General features: G+C 31.6%; 1 protein-coding gene across 14 annotated transcripts in view; it reads right to left on the reverse strand.

The window, feature by feature from the left end:
* Positions 1–19894, reverse strand: part of LOC148627173 (protein kinase C delta type-like) — a 65153-nt gene that overhangs the window by 13248 nt on the left and 32011 nt on the right. For 13 of the 14 annotated variants that reach the window (XM_088568973.1, XM_088568929.1, XM_088568954.1 and 10 more), the window contains 8 exons: positions 13426–13486; positions 9732–9897; positions 6887–6918; positions 6381–6466; positions 5988–6117; positions 5330–5487; positions 4070–4120; positions 741–929 (listed from right to left, as the gene is read on the reverse strand). In XM_088568973.1, the coding sequence (XP_088425099.1) occupies positions 741–929; positions 4070–4120; positions 5330–5487; positions 5988–6117; positions 6381–6466; positions 6887–6918; positions 9732–9897; positions 13426–13486 (873 nt within the window). The remainder of the gene's footprint in view (positions 1–740; positions 930–4069; positions 4121–5329; positions 5488–5987; positions 6118–6380; positions 6467–6886; positions 6919–9731; positions 9898–13425; positions 13487–19894) is intronic. The other variant, XM_088569042.1, reaches the window with a different exon arrangement.

Raw genomic sequence — 19894 nt, forward strand, 5'->3', positions numbered from 1 at the left:
AGACGTTAAAGTTGTCCATACCATTATTTCTACCAATTCTGGTCACTACTGGATCAGTAGAAGCAAAGATAATGGCCAAAATGTTTTCCCCATAGGGTAGCAATGGCAACTTTTAGTGGCGGCAGCCACGTGAGCCGCACAAAAAGGAAATAGTTTGTAGAAAGCAATGACGTCATTAACCCCATTAAGTTTCAAAACATTGGCACTTGTGGTTTCAGAGCAGTTGATCTCTGAAAATTGGCCAATCAAAGGCTTAAATAGTCTCTGACATTCATCTTGTTTAATCTAGCAAAACCAAAAGTAGATCTTTTGTAAAGGCTCCTACATACACCATTTCTGCCATTTTTGTTAAATTGGTCAAGGAGTTTTCATGCAGTTGAGCAAAATGTGAAAGTTTACAGACAACAGACACAAAGTAATGGTATAAGCTCACTGGAACTTTCGGTCCAGATGAGCTAAAAATTGGACTGATTAATATTTGGCTACACAAGGGTACATCTATATGATGCATACCCGGTAGTTATTTATTTTGTATTTTTACTAAAACATGTACTAGAGTAGAAATAGTTAACTCAAATTTTTACCATCATATTAATGCATGAAATGATTGTAGTCTTTACTAAATAAATAACAACTTCTTGTGCCCTTGCAAGGAAATAACAAACCAATTCTCATGAAGTCACAGTCAAGTAAACAAGACAGTATACTAGAAGAATAATGAATGGACAAAAGTAACTTACCTTCCCAAAGCTGCCTTTGCCCAAAACTTTAAGGAATGTGAAATCATTTTGAGTATATTTTTTCCTTGGGGGACCAGGGGGCCTCTCTGATCCTGGGGGATATATAGGAGCTCCATCCTTGCCCCATATCTGGTCATAACCCAAATATTCTTCATCAGAACTTTCATCTTCTTTTCCATCTGAATTTAACTGCAAGATATTATATTACAAATAAACATAACATTCTGTAATTAGAGGTTCTAGCAGTTACCATGTATATCATGTGGGAAAATAAAACTGATCTGAAGTCAAAACAACATCTCTAACTACCATCTAGGTTTCCACAAACAGCTCACAAATATAAGAGATTAGTAATGAAAATAGCCAAAATTTGAATAAAAGATGCTTAGGAGAATCAATTCAAAACAAAATATGGAAATCTTGGAGATTTTTTTCCCTAAATACATGCCAAAACAAAATATCCTCTTCACTGTCAGCAAGCAAACTTTTAATTTAATCATGCTACTGCATTTGATGATAAAATATCTGTTGTATATCATATTATCAATTTCTCAACTCGTTTACGTAAATGTCACTTTAGGAAAATGATAAAACAAAATGTCAAGGTTTTTTTTATAATAGGAAAATTTTTTTTAAATCATTGAAGCAATTACTTAATGAATTTACAAATCCTATTTCACTTGACACAGTTTTAACTAAAACAATGCCAGGAATAGCATAAAATTGCAACATGAACACTTTATGAATTATGAATTCAACAATTAATAAGAAGCAGTCTTTATAAATATCAGACACGAGGTGATTCATGCAAGTCAAATACCCACCATCTTTTTCAAAAACAGTGTTTCATTTGATCATTGCACTTAGGAAGAGATAGTTTTAGATTTTGCATGAATGTACGGTTTTCTCTAAAATACAGATCTGCAAGCTAGAAAGACTGTAGTTATGTTAAATTTGACCTACATAAATTAAAAAAAAATGTTTGTTTAGTGTTTTTATTTTGGTACCACAAATTACCTCTATAATAGACAGTGTCTGAATTTTACATGGATTGGTATTAACTGAAAGAGTATAATTGTGTGAACAAAGAAAGTCAACATAAACTACTTCTAAATGAGATACAATCCTACTTTCCTGTAATATTTACAGCAATAATGTACTTCAAGCACTTAACAAGTGTTTAGTATATTGTTTTGACAAAAAATCATTCATCCTTGATAATTCACATCTTTTCACTCTTATATGTCTTTAAATTTCAGTCCACTACACGAGTACTATACATAGGTTTATAAATTACAGTTAGTTTCTCAAATAATTGATGCTACATTAAAATGAAGTTTTAACAAAAATTATTAACATACACATTTTTTTTCTCCAAAATTTAACAAGAATATCTTTATATTGTAACCAATTTCATTTCACATAGTTTTGTACAGTTTTGGAGATTTTGTACTTACAAAATCTAATTTTGAAAAAAAAGAAATGAAGTTAGGACAACTGCATTGGCAATACACACTCCTAAATAATCTTAATCTTGCAGTAGTCATATGATCTAGCTATTAAAATGATGACCATGACTGCTGACAACAAAACAATTACATGTATGTAGCAGAAGTTATTAATTAACAAGAATCCCCATAAACATTTGAATTCAACATAAGAATCTTCATCTAATTTAAACATTAAAAAAAACTGTCTATATTATTATCTAGAATGAAAAAATATCTAAAAAAATAAATCATAAACTCTACCAGTGGTCTCCAGGTAGCATGCCTGGCCAATCACACCAAAGACTTTAAATTGATAGCGAATGCTACTCCTGTACAGCATGTGGGAGACAGAGTGATGACTGTCATTACTTCAAAGTGTATTGATATTTCTATCTGCTGCTGTTTCTATGAGCTTGAAAATAAACAATCCTGCTCAGCATGTTGGACTAGTAAAAAGCTGGGTCTATTCGATTGATAAAATGTTTTTCATTCTGGAATCCAAGAAAAAATGTGCATAGAAAGTTTAACTACAATCAATCCTGACTAACTGAAAAAGAAATTATCCAAAGAAAATCATAGAAAACCTTGAAAATATGAAATGGTAGGAAACTGCTGCAAAAATTTAATTATTGCAAGTTGGTTAGAACACTGCTATAAAGATTTGGAGAAATGGAATTGATAGGTCATAAGTTCAGGTTATTGACAAGACAGGTTTTAATCTGCATACAATCCAGAACATCTAATAGACCCCTTTGTGGTAAGTTGATGAGCATGCTCAATACACACTTCCGTGAGGTAGGGCTTTGGTGGAACAAAAGAATTTTCCATGCGGAAGTGTATATTGCGCATACTCATTGACTATTCCACAGTTAGCACAAAAGGGTCTATTTATAAAACACAGCAGTAATTCAAAAGGTATAATATAGCTAACAGCACATATATATATTACTTAAACCAAAGGTGATGTTAATTATACTAGCTAAGCCATGCAATTCTATGACAATTGTTACATTTATAAGAATTAAAAGAATATTAAGATAATATGCTGTGCATGCTTGAAAAAAGTGTCAAGGGCACTTCCAGAAGTAAACCTACAAGTATCAGAACCTCTGTATTATGTAGTAAATTGTACATTAAGTCATAGTATCCTCATGTTGCTCAAACATTTTTGGCTCAAAAAGAAGTAAAACAGATATACATGTACTATTTAGTATGGGCAATGCTTTGGCACCATGTTAATTTTGCAATTGTACCAAGGGAAAGACGGTACTCATGTTTCAGCTGACATCAGAAAGACATGACCTTTGACTGAAACACACTTCAGATTTGGACTTGACTAGACCTGTGACTGCAAGAGATAGCTGAATTGGATTTGACCAGACCTGTGACTGAAACAGTTCTCAGATTTGGATTTGACCAGATCTGTGACTGAAACAGACTACATTTATGGATTTGACCAGACCTGTGACTGAAACAGGCTACATATTTGGATTTGACCACACCAGTGACTGAAACAGACTTCATTTATGGATTCGATCAGACTTGTGACTGAAACAGATAGCTGATTTGGATTTGACCAGACCAGTGACTGACATAGATTTAAGATTTGGATTCGGCTAGACCTGCTTCTATAACTGACAAGAATTTGATATTACTATCAACAAATTGCAATTCTTTGTAGTTAAAAAAAAAAGACATTCTTTTAACTTACTTCATATCCTCTAACACTGTTATTACAATTTATAGAATTGAATTCAAAGTTCTGATACTTCAAGAATTTTACTTTCTGAAAAGCCCTTCAAATACTACACAAAAGTTCACTACAAAGGTGTTAATTACTTTGGATCGGCCTTTAGATGATTTACCATTGGAACTAGGTGGTGGATGAACCTGCAACATTCATCAAAACATGCTACACATGGCCATGCCTTACACCAACATTATTCTATAAGCATGCTATTAGTGAAATAAAATTACATGTCCAAATACTGTAACTATAAGCACTACATTTAGTATACATTAACTATATCATATCACATGAAAACATTTGGTTACAAAATGCAAAATATCATAAGTATTGCCAAGTTTCCATGAAAGGGGTATTAAAATGAAGAAGACAACACAGAAGTGTTTGAGGAACATAAACTATACATGTATAACTAATTGTTGGGGTCTAAACTTTGTGACATTTCAATTTATGCATGGTTTCATTATGGCAATGTGAAAATATCAAGTGCCATCAGAATCAACAATATTTTTTCCTAAATATGAGAATCTGGGACATTATTATTCATTCAAAATCAAAAGCAATAATCTGAGACAGACATTTAATACTGGATTAATATGGCAAAGGAAAATATATCAAATCAAATCTAGTAGTTTTAATTGATTTCTTGAAACTGAAGTTGATTTAATTCCATATTCAGACACAGTATTGTCAAGATTAAACCAATTCAAAACTAGATTCTGACAAAAAATAAATTCATTACACAGAGACAAACTTGATCTGATTCTAAATGCTTTTTAAAGAATGCTTTCATATATTTCATTCTTTCAGTGAAGAATGTGTCTGATGCCAAACCATTTGAATTTAAATTGGAAATATGAGATTTTGTATATAGCCCAGAGCTTTCCAGAATCTTATCTACATAGAGAGCCAAAGAAGCAATACTGAAGTTAAAACTGTAACATAAAAATAACACAAAAACTTTTAAGGGTAATTACTTTTAAAAGCATTAGCTAATTATTCTTTTTATGGAAGTATCATATACCACAGAATATAAGGCTAGAAGTACTACTTAAAAGAAGTTTGAAATAAATAAAGGTAGAATTATGGCACTACTTTGTCAGACATGGACAACAAATAATTCACAAAATAAAGAATACAATGGATATATACATAAAAACTACAGCATTTATTTCTCTGCTTACAGTGACCATGTAAAAACCTATATATAACAATTCGACTGACAGTGACACATGCAGGAGCTTATAATGAACTCAATAACAAAACATTCAGTTTATAAATTAAGACTCTATATATTGCATGCTATGACTAAATTTGGAACAACTGACAATAAAATTCCATAATAAACTTACACTTGTGGTAGAGGTGTTACCGGACATACCAGTCTTTCCTTTCTTCTGGCTTGGCATTTTTCTCACTTCATTTAATTTTTCCGCCAACAATTTTTGATTTATTCCACATAGATTAGGCATCAATTTCTCACATTTCTTATGACAATTTACACCACATACTGAAAAATACTGACTTACTTAGTCCTCAGTCATTCTTACTAACATGATTTTAGAAAGGAACAAAAACAGTTTTAGTGTAGTGATGTTTAAAGGAAAATTCAGAAAAAATGATATGATGTAGAATTTTTCTCCTACAAATAAAGGCTTATTTTTCAAGAAATCTTAAAACCTACCAAATGACGATGTGGCAATTGTAAGTAGCTATATAAAAAATCCTACTGTTGGGGGGAATATATGTAGTCATAGGTGAGAGAAACCAAAAACCCTAAATTTAAAATTTTCTAAAATAACCATTTTCACAGCAGATGTATCAAAATTAGAAGGAACAATATACAACTTGTGATATTAAATCCGGCCACGGCAACAGCACATGCAATGATTAACTCAGCACTGAAAGGTTGTGAAAAATATTAATTCAGGGTTAAAGTGTAAACAAGGCAGCCTGAATTTAGAGTTTTGTTGTTTTGTGATGTTGATGCTCTGAAACTATAATACTTACCTTCACATTTCAGACCCTGTCTAAACAGCCCATACAACAGGGTACCACAGTGATCACAAAATGTTGGTGACATATAGTTATTAACCTTAAATCGATGGGGAACATTAATGTTGAATCTTTCTGACATCAACTAAAAAGGAAATTTAAACATTGTTCCGTCATTTATTTCCTTCAAATCATTTGCTTAATTTCTTATATTTTGGTAATTCATGTTTCAATAATCAAACATTTGTTACAATAGTTTGTTATTAGCAAGGAGAAAAATAAAAGAATAAGATACATTTCAATGGTGAATTGGTCCTACTTTTCAGCTTCATTTTAAGTCAATTTCAAAGGACTGATTTCAGATCTTAACATACCTTTTCCTTCTGAAATTTATAATTGTTAGGTTACCTTGGTTTCTCTGCTGTCTTTGGCATTCCCTGGACAGGTGCCAAGAACATTTTGATGACATTTCTTGTGGACCGCACAATTACATACTGTAATGTCAATTCATACTGTATTAATGGAATTATCATTGTAAAAAATATCAGATCGACCACATTTTCTGAACTTGCTATGGAGTCATAGAATTTTAAAAAATGGAGATATCATTCAAATCAAAATTTCTAGTAATAATAATATTTAGCTCTGTATTGTCACTGACCAATTTTGCTTTTCATTTAACATAAATAATTAGATGACTTGTATAACATTTTTCCTTAAGATTAGTACAGTTTCATCCAACATACACCAGACCAATAGCAGTACTATAGTATAGGGCATACATATTGTTGAATCATAAATCTTGTTAGTATTGACTAACATAAAGGCATTGGTGATACAGGCACAATAGGGAGATTAAAAACCATAAAAATGAAGAAATTTGTTGATTAACAGAATAAAAAAATAAAATTTACCTTTGCACTGATATCCCTGCTTGTTGAGGCCCCTGAAATGTAAAGCAATACTTGCAGAATTTCTCAGAGAATCGTTAAATTGAATACAGTTTTGATACTGTGGATTTCGTCTCACCTCAACTTCAATGATCAGTGTCCACATACATAGCTAAAAGCCTGGACAATTAAAAATCTAATATAAGTTAAGCACAGCCTTCCACTGAGCATCACACTTTAATAAACATTTTTTTTTACATTAATAAAATCAAGGTAAAAAGGGATGCAGCTGAATGGGCGAATAAGGATAGATAAACGGTTGTCAACTGTTAAAAAATGATTTAGCCTACCAGATCTAGATACTGTCAATTCTTCTTTTTTTAATTTTTTTTTCTTTGTTTTTGAATAGCATATTTTAATTTTAAACCAATTACAAGACTACTTTCAGTTTGAATTCACTTCCCTGATCCATTTCTGTGGGCCTGTCAGATACCTATTCTGATTTGACTGAATGTCTATGGTTAGCCTCACATGCAAAACTCATTACATGTATTAAAAATGGTACAGAGAAGTAATCTGTATTTGAAACTGAATCTACATGTGTATATGTATTTATAAGCAATCTAATTAAAAACCCCTTCAGTCACTGCTTGTAATAACTGAATGAAACAATTGATAGGTCTACCAGGTAATTTTAATTATACATGTATTAATTTATAAGACCCTTCACATTGCAAATTTTTGACTGGTTACTGTGTACAATGATGTCCAAACTTCAAAATGGCTTTTTCATTGTATTAAGCATTCTGTTGAAGGGTTTCCTTCCTTAATTTATTTTTGCAAAAGATATGTCTGAATAATCTATTTTGGAGTTATATTTAAAAACCACTATTACTTATGAATAATCAGAGTGAAGTCTAATAAATCAAAATAAACACAAAACATATAATGGTTCTTGGTCTAGGTAATTCTTACATGACCTAAATAAAAACTGAAAACCAACAGAACCACTGCTAAGGGTTCAACACATGTCATTTATTTACTGTAGACTACAGACTGAAGTTAATTAACACATACTGACGATGAACCCAAAGTAACAAACTTTGTTTAATCAGGCCTAAATAGACACCCTCGTTCATTTATAATTAACATACAGAAAACAAAATTGCTCAAACAGCATGTGTCAAATGTCTATCTACTGATCTTTTAATTTCTTATAATATTTCACTCTTATGTCTGTAAAAGCCTAGTGTTAATCAGAATATTACTCAGGTTAGGAGGTCATCTGAGATATAATTACATTAACTGTGTAATCTACCACTCAGATAGTTCTAAAAACTTTGATATTGTCATCATTAAGGTAGAAATAAATATGAGCTAAGTCATTGAAATATAATTTTTTGATCACAGTAAAATTTTGTGATTTTGAGGCAAAATGAAATATGACAAAATTTCTTACTTTAGAGGATGTTAAGTGGTGCACCTAGTACTTAAACAAGAGTGATTATAATGCTGAATTAATTTCGTTATTAGACGGCAAAACATGCTCCAATTAGGACCCTGTAAAAACTACCTTCTATATGGAAAGCTTGTTTATCACTGACCCTTTAATTAATAATATGGTTAAAAAGACCACTCTTATTCAAACAATAAAAAAAGACTTTTCATTCCAACTAACAAATTTTTGTTCTCGTAAAAAATCCTCAATAAGTCTCATTAAAATTAGGAGAGATTTGTGCATTATCAAGATTTATATTCCTAATGACTTGACGCAACAACATTTTTTACCAATAAGGAAGGAATTATTGTGAAGTTATAAAAACATCAATTACATTTTTTAGATGGCAATAATTTAATATTGACTATGAATGTTTCCATAATCAAAAGTAAGCATAGACAAATTTGAATGACAATTAAAAGCCATATTTTAAGAATCATTAAATTTGAGCCTTTACCAATGTATAAACTAAATGTCAAGTTGTAATAAAATATTGAGTATATTCTTTGTATCTTGTCTTTTAATGAGAAACTACAAATGCAGTTAAAAAACAAATTGGGATTTTTTTCCTATAAAATAAAAATTGCTTTTAATCACAACTAAGTACATTATGTAACTAAACATATTTTCTTTCAAAATGACAAATAGGTTAACTTGAAATTATGTAAAGTTTAAACTATACAACTAGTCTAAAACCCCAAACAATTGAACTCATACAAAGTTCAAAGACATATAATGCTTTAAGATATTAGTACATGATAAAACACTAAATGGACTTAACAAATGAAACTATAGACATCAGTCATACTAACAGTTCAGATACTCAGATATCTAATGATGTATGTAACCTGATATTACGGCCATTTTAGGGAAACTTATGGACATAGCATATTTTTCACAAGATTTCCTGAAATTCTGGCACCAAATCAATATTTGTCCCCAGTCGACCCTAACAAGAAGCAATAGATCACAAAAGGCAACATCCAGTTTATGCATTAAATCCCAATATCTGATGATTTAATATAGTAAATAAATCAGAGAAATGTCTGTAAAATGGAGAGAGCCATAATTTTATGATTAGGTATAATCACTAAGCTGCCATACTGTTTACATTCATAATGACAGGACCATATTTCATATCATAAGCACTTTTTTGCAGTTATATTGGATAACAAATGAGTCGGATGATTATTTTGTTTCAGAAAATATCCTGACAATTGTTTCATGATTGATTCATAAGTAAAATGACAATTGACCAATTAAATTAAAGTTATACATAAACACTAAAATAGAACAGGAAATCATAATTAGCCAAAAAATAAAATCCCTTCCTTAATGCAAATGCATGCTGACTTTCATTTTCAAACTCACCATATAAAATCATTGCAAAAAGAGCAATATGTAAACTGTCGGAAGAATTTGGCAATAAACTGGTGGCCTTTGACCTCATGAACTTTGGCCTGTTTGATGGCACCACGTCTCCTGGTTATTCCACCAGTCTCTTGCTTCTTCTCTGCTTCTATAAATGGCACTTGTTCTGTGAGAAGACAATTTTAAAGATCTCCAATTAATACATGGTAAAGCATTCTCAGGTGAAACACAAGTATATGGTAAGGAAGGAATGACACATTGAAGACAGGCAGGGTCATCGAATGGATGAAATCGATGTGAAAAGCAAAGCATACTAACAATAGCAAACACAAAATTCTATTGAGCTTATCATCAAACTGACGAGAATTTGACACGAAATAATATTTTCACTTACTTCACATAGTTCACATGTGAAAAAAATGATGTAAATTATGTAACAAATCTTGTTAACTCAACTTGAATGAATACAATGTCAACTTCATTTGAAAATATTGTCATTAATATCCCATATTTTCTATACATGAGCTGAATATATATAGAAATGAAATGACTATGCCCACAAATAAAACAAGATCTGGCATGTACAGCACAATTGTAAAGACTAAAAATTCAGTAATTTTTAACACTTCAATTAAAAAAGAGGCTCACAAGAGCCAGAATCACTCACCTGGTTAAATTTTTTTCCCTTTCAAGGAGAATAACTCTAACAAGTTGTCAAACAATTTTGACTCATGAAGACTTTGGTAGGACTTTTCATTTTATCAATTGAAAGTTACTTTTTATCTATAATAGTTTTCAAGTTATTGGCTAAAAACTGCTAAAAAACCTCATTTTTTGCTTTTCAAGGGCAAAAACTCTAACAGGGAGTTGTCTGATGACTTTAATTCATTCAACTTTCGTAGGCCTTATGATAAGGATCGTTTTGGCAATTGAAAGAATTCAGCTTAACCGAGATATCAGAGAAAAACTTCTGACTGACACCTTTGTCCTGTTTTTAGTAACAGTGGACACCCATGTTTTTCCTTGGATAAAAAAATCCCCACAACAGATCTACACAAAATACCTTAAGGAATATTTATACTAAGTTTAATTCTTATTGGTCTAGTAGTTTCAAAGGAGAAGATTTTGGAAAGAAATAAGTTAAAAAATAGGGATAAAACATGAAAAACGGGCAATAACTCCATGGCTTATCAGATTATAATGAAAATTTGACCTTTAATAGATCTCATCATGCTGAACACTTTTCTCATTGTCAGAATTTGGCTAAACATAATGATTTTGGAGATATACGCAAAAAAATTCTGTCTGACCCTTATGTTCTATTTTCAGTAACCATGGCCATGTTTTTCAATGATGAAAAATCTCCACATAATATCTATGCAGAATACCATAGGAACATTCCTGCCAAATTTAGTTCGGATTGATCAAGTAAAATCAGAGAAGATTTTTAAAAACAATAACAATAAAAAAAGCAAAAAAAAAAACCATGGACATTTTTGACTGGTTATTGTGTACAATGATGTCCAATTTTTAAATGTTTTTTTCATTGTATTAAGCGTTCTGTTGAAGGGTTTTAAGCCTTAATATATTTTTTGCAAAAGATATGCCTGAATAATCTATTTTTCACTTTAGCATGGTTCATACATTGAGTTATACTTAAAAACCACTATTACTTATGAATAATCAGAGTGAAGTCTAATAAATCAAAATAAACACAAAGCATATAATGGTTGTTGGTCTAGGTAATTCTAAAAAAAAAAAAAAAAACATGGAAAAAGGGCTATAACTCCAATATCGCATAACAAATTAGAACAATTTCACTGCAGATAGATCTCATTATGTTGAACCCTTTTACTCTATGTCAGAAACTTGTCATTTTTTGCAGGATGCCTGAAGAAACATTCACCCCAAGTTAGGTTCCAATTGGTCAAGTAGTGTCAGAGGAGAAGAGTTTTTTAAAAAATTATTAACAACGAAAGACGACGACAAACGCCAAGTGATGGTAATAGCTCGCGTCCTTCAGCAAGGCGAGCTAAAAAGAGGAAAATCAAGACTGTAATAATAGGACAATTAATTGGAAAGAGTGAATAACCAAATTATTATCTCAAGTGCCAGTGAACGCCTAGATTTAACCAGTTCCATGCACGAGTGATCGTATTTTGTTATTCTTGATAACCGATTGATTATCTATTTATTATACAGACTTTATTTATAATTCATCCATATTTTCAACATGAATTTCAAATTCTGTGATTGAAGGATTGATATCAAAGTTGTAACGTTTTGGCAGGAGAAAGTCTCGAGTGAAAATACCAAATTTATTTCACAGTGTGAATTATCAAAATTTATTACACTGGGAATATACACTAAAACACTGCTATTTATATAATAAGTATTATAGAAGCATGCATAATTAAAATGGTCATATAATCTATACTACAAAGTATTTAGTGACAGGGTTTACATGAAATACATGTGAAACTTTCACATGCTAATAATGTTAAGTGAAAAAAATCCACAAATTTCATATTTACTTTATATGAAGCCTAATTCACATGAAGTACATGTGAACTATTTTTGCCAGTGTAGACTTTCACTAAGTTTCCACTAATTCACCATATCTGAACTATGAAATTTCTACTGCATATCTATTTCTCCAAGGTTTTACCCTTATTTATATCAAAAATATCTTCAGAATCACAAAAGTGACAAATTTAGTCCTTCAGGAGTGAATCTGGAGGTCAACTTTGAATGTTAATGTGTAGTGATTAAGCAGGGTTGTTTTAAGTACTTCTCTGTCTAAGAATCAGACAAACTGTGTTAAAGGTGTGGCACGTGAAGGAAAAAAACAGAGATTTTATTGCATTAACAAAGTATTTAGGCCCAATAACCTCCAGAAATAACCATATAATTTGTAAAATTTGCCTTTTTAAGACATTCATAGGTCAAATTTAGTTGAAATGCACTATGGAAAAATGGTGCGAAAATATTTCCTTTTCTAAGTAGTCAAAAAATATCTACCGGTATGTCCCAAATGCATCAGGATAATTTTAAATAGCTTTTCAGTTGTGTTCTAGATGTACTGAATATATTTGTGACAAAAAAGACCAAATTGAGAAACATGACATGCCACCCATTGCCTGATTCTTACACAGAATTGTACTAAAAGGCCTATTCTTAGTTTAAAATGAACTATAAATTTTAAAAAGAAGATATATTTCTTCCCCACTAGTGGCCTAGGTACACATTTAAGTGTTCAGCAGTATAGAGGAGCAACATTAATTGGCTTTAGTAGTAGATTAAATTAACCACTTAAGATATATCCAGTCAGAGAACTACCATTGGTTTTATATGGAGCACTAGATTGCAATTAAAATAAAAAGACAAAATCAAATGGTACGACAGAAAATTTTATCCTAGCCCTATAAAAATCAAATGGTTTCTCCTACAAAACACAGGCATAAAATGTGAAGACATTGGTACGTACTGACTCCAAGTTATAAGAACAGATATCAAATTACAGGTCCATAACAACATGACCTTTTTTCAACCAAAGATATTTCATTATCATCTGACCCTTAAACCTGCCTGAACATTTTTTACCTGTTTAAAATTGAAACCTAATAGAAAAATTTAACACTAAGGAGCAGGATCCTAAGATAAATGATGCCAAACTCAGTGGATTCAAACATACCTTCCTGTTCTGAGAAGAATCGAACTTGAATCTGTAATCTCCCAGATGGCTTCAAATCTAACTGTAATTAAAAAAAAACAAGTATATAACTAGTTCTACATTGTGATTGCAAGCAAGTCACATGTAAGACCCCTCACATTCCCCAAATGGTCACAGAACCCAAAGTTTTTAATTCTGCATACAATTTTAAGCCTAAATACCAATTTTCATAAAATTACTATGACATTTACCCTGTTTTCCAAAGGACACCTTATTTTAGATGGAATCCATCGTCAATAATCCAAAATGTGAATGTAATCCCACTTAGATCCTTTCAGTTTGGTAAAGAAATTTTGTTATTTTTACTTCATAAAGGAAGCATATCTGAAAAAATCACAAAAATCTGCCAAACTTTTCATTTTTCGTTACCATGGCAACTCATGAAATATTGATTGAAATTTTTGCATAATATTAACTTATAATATTATTCTGCATAATAATCAAACTCCATCACCACACCAATTATCAAATTCCTGACCACCTAGGTTTTCGAGATATTGCAATGTACTACATTTTGACCTATACCCCTTTTCTGCTGAAGCGCCCATCCTTTCAAAATTTGTTTAGTAATGTGCACATCTTTGGGGTAAGGCCCAACTTCAGAGAAAGTTTCATTCCAATCCCTCCATTAGTTTCTGAGAAAACGCACAGACAAATTCACTGGTAAAATAACTGTACAAAAACACTTGGTGTTTTGGGACTTAATTCAAGATAATTACATGTACTATAAAATGCTAATATCTTAAAAATATACTGGATTGATCACTTTGATATGTTTTTAAATATCAGTAGAGTTAAAAAGTTACAAAGTACATAAAAAAAACTATCTTGTACATTTTTTCAAAAAAAGTAGCATGATAAAAAATATATTTAAAATCGGTGTTCAAAGATTCCAGTTTTCTGTCAATCATGGCAAGTGTATCTTTTTTTTTTGGGGGGGGGGGGGGGGAATTGTTCATTATTTTCCACTTTCCTTTTTGCAAGTTCTGAAAGAGTTTATTAAGGTTAGAAAGTCAAAACCTAAAACACTAGTATTCTAAAATCCTACAACACCTGAATAAACCAAAGAAAGCTAAACATACGTCAATCAGTAGGACAGAAATCTATTTTTATTGGTAGTTCATGGATTCTTATACATGTACCTGTATTTTTTGGTGAAAGTTCTACAATACATTGCCAGAATATGATAACCAAGGATATTTGAGTTACATAAAATTATTGCAATCTTGGGTTATAGGGTTGATCCCTTCAAATCATTACTTTACTCCTTGCACTTCTATTTATTTGCTTTTTAAAAGAAATTAATAAGAAGTCAATGGATATGCAGGCTGGATAAGTGTAAGTATATTTACATAGCAATGTCACGAGCATCATAAAAGAAATGTGAAAAAAAATTAAAGAACAATGCTCTTTAGAAAATAAATAGCCGATATGAGTTGAACTTGATCCACAAGTATCCAGGAAGTATTTCTCCAGTACCTTTAATACATGTTATATTATGTAATACCCACAAAAACTATCGTTCTTTATACTGTATGTTATTTTCACTAAATGGCAGTCATAAATAATCATTACCAATTTATTTGTGGAAGCACTTTAAAATATCACCCTATTACAAATGGTGGCTTTCCTGTATAATTAAACTTTTTTTTTTCAAGTTTCCTGCCTTCTTTAGTGCAAAGATTCAAAATTACAAGTCAAGATGTTGTCACCTAGTGACTTAATATTTTAATGTCAGTGAAAAAAGACATAAACCTGAGAGAAAAATATTTTTGGGGGGGAGAGAAGGGAGGGGGGAGGGAGGTTCCAGCATGAAAATTTTTAAAATGAAAAAGTGGCAACCAAAAGAAAGCTATTTACTACAATTAAGAACAATCTCTAACAATATTTCAAACCATTAACCACCTGATTAATGTTAGAGGTACTTTTAAGACATAGATTCTTCTTATCGCCAACAAGCTTTCCATCAAATGGTAATTTTTCCAATATTAAAGGCAACTGATTCCATCCAACAACTTTGAAAGTCTTTCATATCAAGTCAACCTCTTTAAATAGTAACCACACATAAGCAATGCTGTCATCCACTTGTTTTTCAGTGCTTCATTACCTAGATATGAGAACAGCCTCAACAGTTGGCAAAGATGCAAAAAACGTACAAGGGAAACTGCAATTAAGTCACTATAATTATGTAATTAAAAGCTTGAATGCTCCTAGTAATACCAATAAATGAAGATTCGTTTTTCTTGCCATGTGAGGCAAAGCCAGAGAGGAAATAGTTGTCATTGTGATTACTAACTGAACATAAGCAATACTAACTTGTTTATAGAAAAAAATAAATAATGGCCAGGAAACTGTTTATCAAAGGTAATATGCCTAGACTGTAGGCATTCAATAAAATGTGGGATGTGTTTGTTTGATGGGTATAAAATCTGGCCTTTCTGTTTGGTGCCTTTGACATGTAAGTATGAAGATAAGTTCTTCATATATAATAGCATGTAGAAAATAACGATGAACAAAATGAGACTGATAAAAATAAACCGAACATTCTTCAGAGGGAAAGAAGTACATAACTATATCCTTAGATTTTCAATAGAAATCAGGAAAAAAACTATTCTTACATTCTAACAAATCACATGATGTCGACAAAATCCAGGTACACAAGATTGATATTAATGTACGACAAAATGCAATAATTAAACAAGTTTTATATCTAACCAAGCCATGCCATATCCATCTCACGTTTTTTTTATCCCCTGATTGCCAGAACTGCTGCAAACATCATTCATCATTAGAACAACTTCAGCTAATTACACTTCACAGGGCTGAACTGATCAGATTTACAATGTAAATTAAACCTGTTAACTTGTGTAGCATTAGTTATGTGGTACACAGCACTGCAGTAAATGATGTGTTTATTTTCTATAATTGTGAAGGAGGAGGTAAAAAATTAGAAATAGCACATTATTAGTAAAAGATGTAATTATTTCTTCTCATTTTCTATTTTGCGTTGGAAGAGATTAATTCTAATTAACTTTTCATTTAATTTTATTACACATCTGAAAATCTGTGAATTATACAGAGTTGCATAGTCTCTTGCTTAATAAAAAAAAATCTATATTAAATCATTTTGAAAATTTATTTATAAGAAAAGGACTATGAAAGTATATACTTGTCTATAATTTCATACACTTTTACATAAGTTCTGTTGTATGATTTTGCTTTTTTTATTTGGTATATTTGTTTATTTGTTTGTACAATCACAATATAAGTTGTGATACACTAAGAACATTTATCATTAATAAAAAATTAGACTTAGAATCTCAATGAGAAATGCTCAAATATAAATACATTTACAGATCAAGTAATTAGTTTTGGAGTAACCATAGAACTTTAAGAATAATCTCAGAATATCAGATGTTTGTACTTGTTGTACATTATATCTGGATAAATAGCAATGCCAAGAAAAGCAAGGCAAGCCATTTTATCACTATTTTTTTTAAAAAATGGGGCATCTCATTGATCAGTAGATACTTACCTCCAGGGGGGGGTCCAGACACTTTGAAAATAAGGGGTGCCACCCAGGGTTCCTTAGAAAAAAGGATGTACTAGGACATTATTTGGGATTTTTTGTCAATTTTACACATGAATATGACAAATTTTCCAATAAAAAGGAGGGGTGCCAACTTCCTGCACATTCCATGGATCCTTCACTGACCTCAATCTAACTTGATTGCTGATTTTTGAGTGTCAATCACAGCTACTGAATTATAGTGTTCTGGGAGACTTGGATTTGTTAAACAACTACACAAAAGGGCAAGATCTGATTTCTATAAGGAACAGACATTTCTTTCACAAAAGTTCAGTATCAATGTTTTGGAAGGCTGACAAGTATGTATACCTGAGACTTTGCTTCATCGTGATATTTAATTGAAATTCCTCATTAAAATGTTCAAATAAAACAGATTGTACTGATGTTTCACCATAACCATTTTCTATGATAAAGAACACAAAGGTTCATCTATTACATAAGAAAAAGATGTTTGATGTAGATGATGATTCTGAGTGACTACACTATAAACTGGTGAGGATAGTGATTTTATAGTTACCAAGTGTAAAAGGCCAATGACCTCATGATGGATTAGCTTTAGTTGTCTGTCAAACAAAGATAAATTATAGAACAGAAGCTTTCCATTCTCCATCACTGATTCTTGGAAAGATATAGCTTAGTATCTCCAGGCAAAACCAACTGTATGTTTGTTCATACTTAAACCAAAATATCAATATTCAGGTGTATTGGAGCTAAAGAATGATTTCATCTTAGAGAACAACCAATAAAATATAAAAATTAATAAAAATAAAGATGTTTTCCTGGCAAAATCTATTCAATAGTTTGGAAAAAGACATCCAAAAGTTTTAGATTTAGAAAGATAAATTTTTCATGGCCTCTTAGCCATACATTCTCAAGGGTGAAAGACCAATGACTAAATGATGAATAAGCTAATGATATGATGCCACTAATATTACACTAGAGAAAAACTCTTGGGTTCTCAAAACATCATTATATCTGAAAAGTGAAGGTAATTTTGTATTTGACCAAAGATCATTCAGCAGTAACATTGTAAACTCTACCCATAGATCACTATCTGATATTTATGTGTTGTTCCAATCAAGTTAATCAAACATAATTGTTTTATATGTAGATTGTACACTGCCCTGTCATTATACCTAATAAGATCATTGATATTTAGTGTCATGCAGAATTAAGACTTAAGCATCAAACCATTACAACTATGACTTTATATTCATTAGTACCCTCGAACCAAATCCATCTCTTTCTAGTATGCATGAGATAGTCTATGTATGACACTTATTGTCCGGGAACATAAGCTATTTTAGTGATATAATCAAAGATGAGGTGTGCTGAACAATGCATGGCACATTTCCAATCAAACATTCAGATCATTCAAAAATAAATTTTTACTTTATATAAGAGTAATCAAGGGAACCAAGGCTATAGCGGTAATCAAAAGAATGTAATCCAGGGACAAAGACCAGACATGGAAAACAGACACACACAACAAAGAACATAAAGTAACTAAAATCATACATACAAAGTAACAAAAGTAAATGAGCAACTTGGACTCCACTAAAAACTGGGAGCATGGACCAGGTGCACCGGTAGGGTAAGCGTCCTGTGCTTTTCTAGAAACACCTGCTGAATTGCTAATAAAAAGTCAAGTCCGGGGTAGACAAACGAGGAAAGGCAAACTATGACCCGTTGAATAAATCAGTTTTCATGGTGCTGATGGATACATCATAACGATCCACGAGTTCATGATGACGACCATAAAACTTCTGTAGTGATGACTTCAATCTTGTAACAACATAGCCCTGTTCCAGAAGCCTATTTGTTAGACTTCTAGCGCGATACTGCGTAGTTTCGGCAAGCTCTGGCATAACGTATGAGTTGTGATATGAACACTCCATTCGCAGGAGCCGAAGGAATGTTGCCACAGACGAAAGGAAAGTTGACAATTCTAAATGAAAAGTCATCACGTTCGTCGTAAAGTTTGGTCAATAGTTTTCCTTTACCATCGATTTCTAAGTGTAAGTCAAGATATGAGGCTGACTTCACAGTGTCTGTAGTATCCTTTATCTCAAGTTCTTTTTGGTAGATGTGATGTATCAAATCCCCGAAATCAAGATTGTTTAAAGATAATACGTTATCTATATAGCTGAAACTGAGATTGAAGGATCTAGCCAAACGATATTCTTTCTTTCTGATCAAATCAGCTATAAAGTCAGCCTCATAAGAGTGTGATAGGTCAGCAAGTAAAGGAGCACAATTTGTTCCCATTGGAATGCCCACATACGTTACCATTAGGTTTATGCTTGCCAAGTTCTTATGAATTAACTGGACAAGGGCACCAAGACCTAAATTTGAACCTCACTATAAAATGTATCTAATAAAGAAACACCAGTTTTGCAATTAAAGGAAAGATGTGGGATAAATGGCTGAAAGATAGTAGTCCCTACCTACAGTTGCTGTTGTCTGCAACTTCCATTTTATAGCATAAGATTTCTCCTTTATCAATCCGGTTTACTACAATCTTAACTATTGAAGTGAAGTATAGAAATGGTAACAACTGAAATAATAAGACTTAACTAGCCCTCATTTCAGCCAGTGTAATATTCTGAAAGAATTCATGAAAATGATTGATCCCTCCAAAAAAAACACACTTTTTCTAGTCCAACTTGTACTACACAACACATAGATATTTATACCTTGATGCCTATGTGTATTAGTAGCATAATGAATTGGAAGACAAACTGACCAAAATGTTTAACTAACAGACAGACAAGCAGAGAGATTATGTGATAAGGCATGCATACGCAACAAATCAAATGGTTGAGCACAAAAGCTAGTTTG

This window comes from Perna viridis, chromosome 1 (assembly GCF_037379345.1).
Source record: "Perna viridis isolate PV_CMFRI_1.1 ecotype Kerala chromosome 1, ASM3737934v1, whole genome shotgun sequence".
Lineage (NCBI taxonomy): Eukaryota > Metazoa > Mollusca > Bivalvia > Mytilida > Mytilidae > Perna > Perna viridis.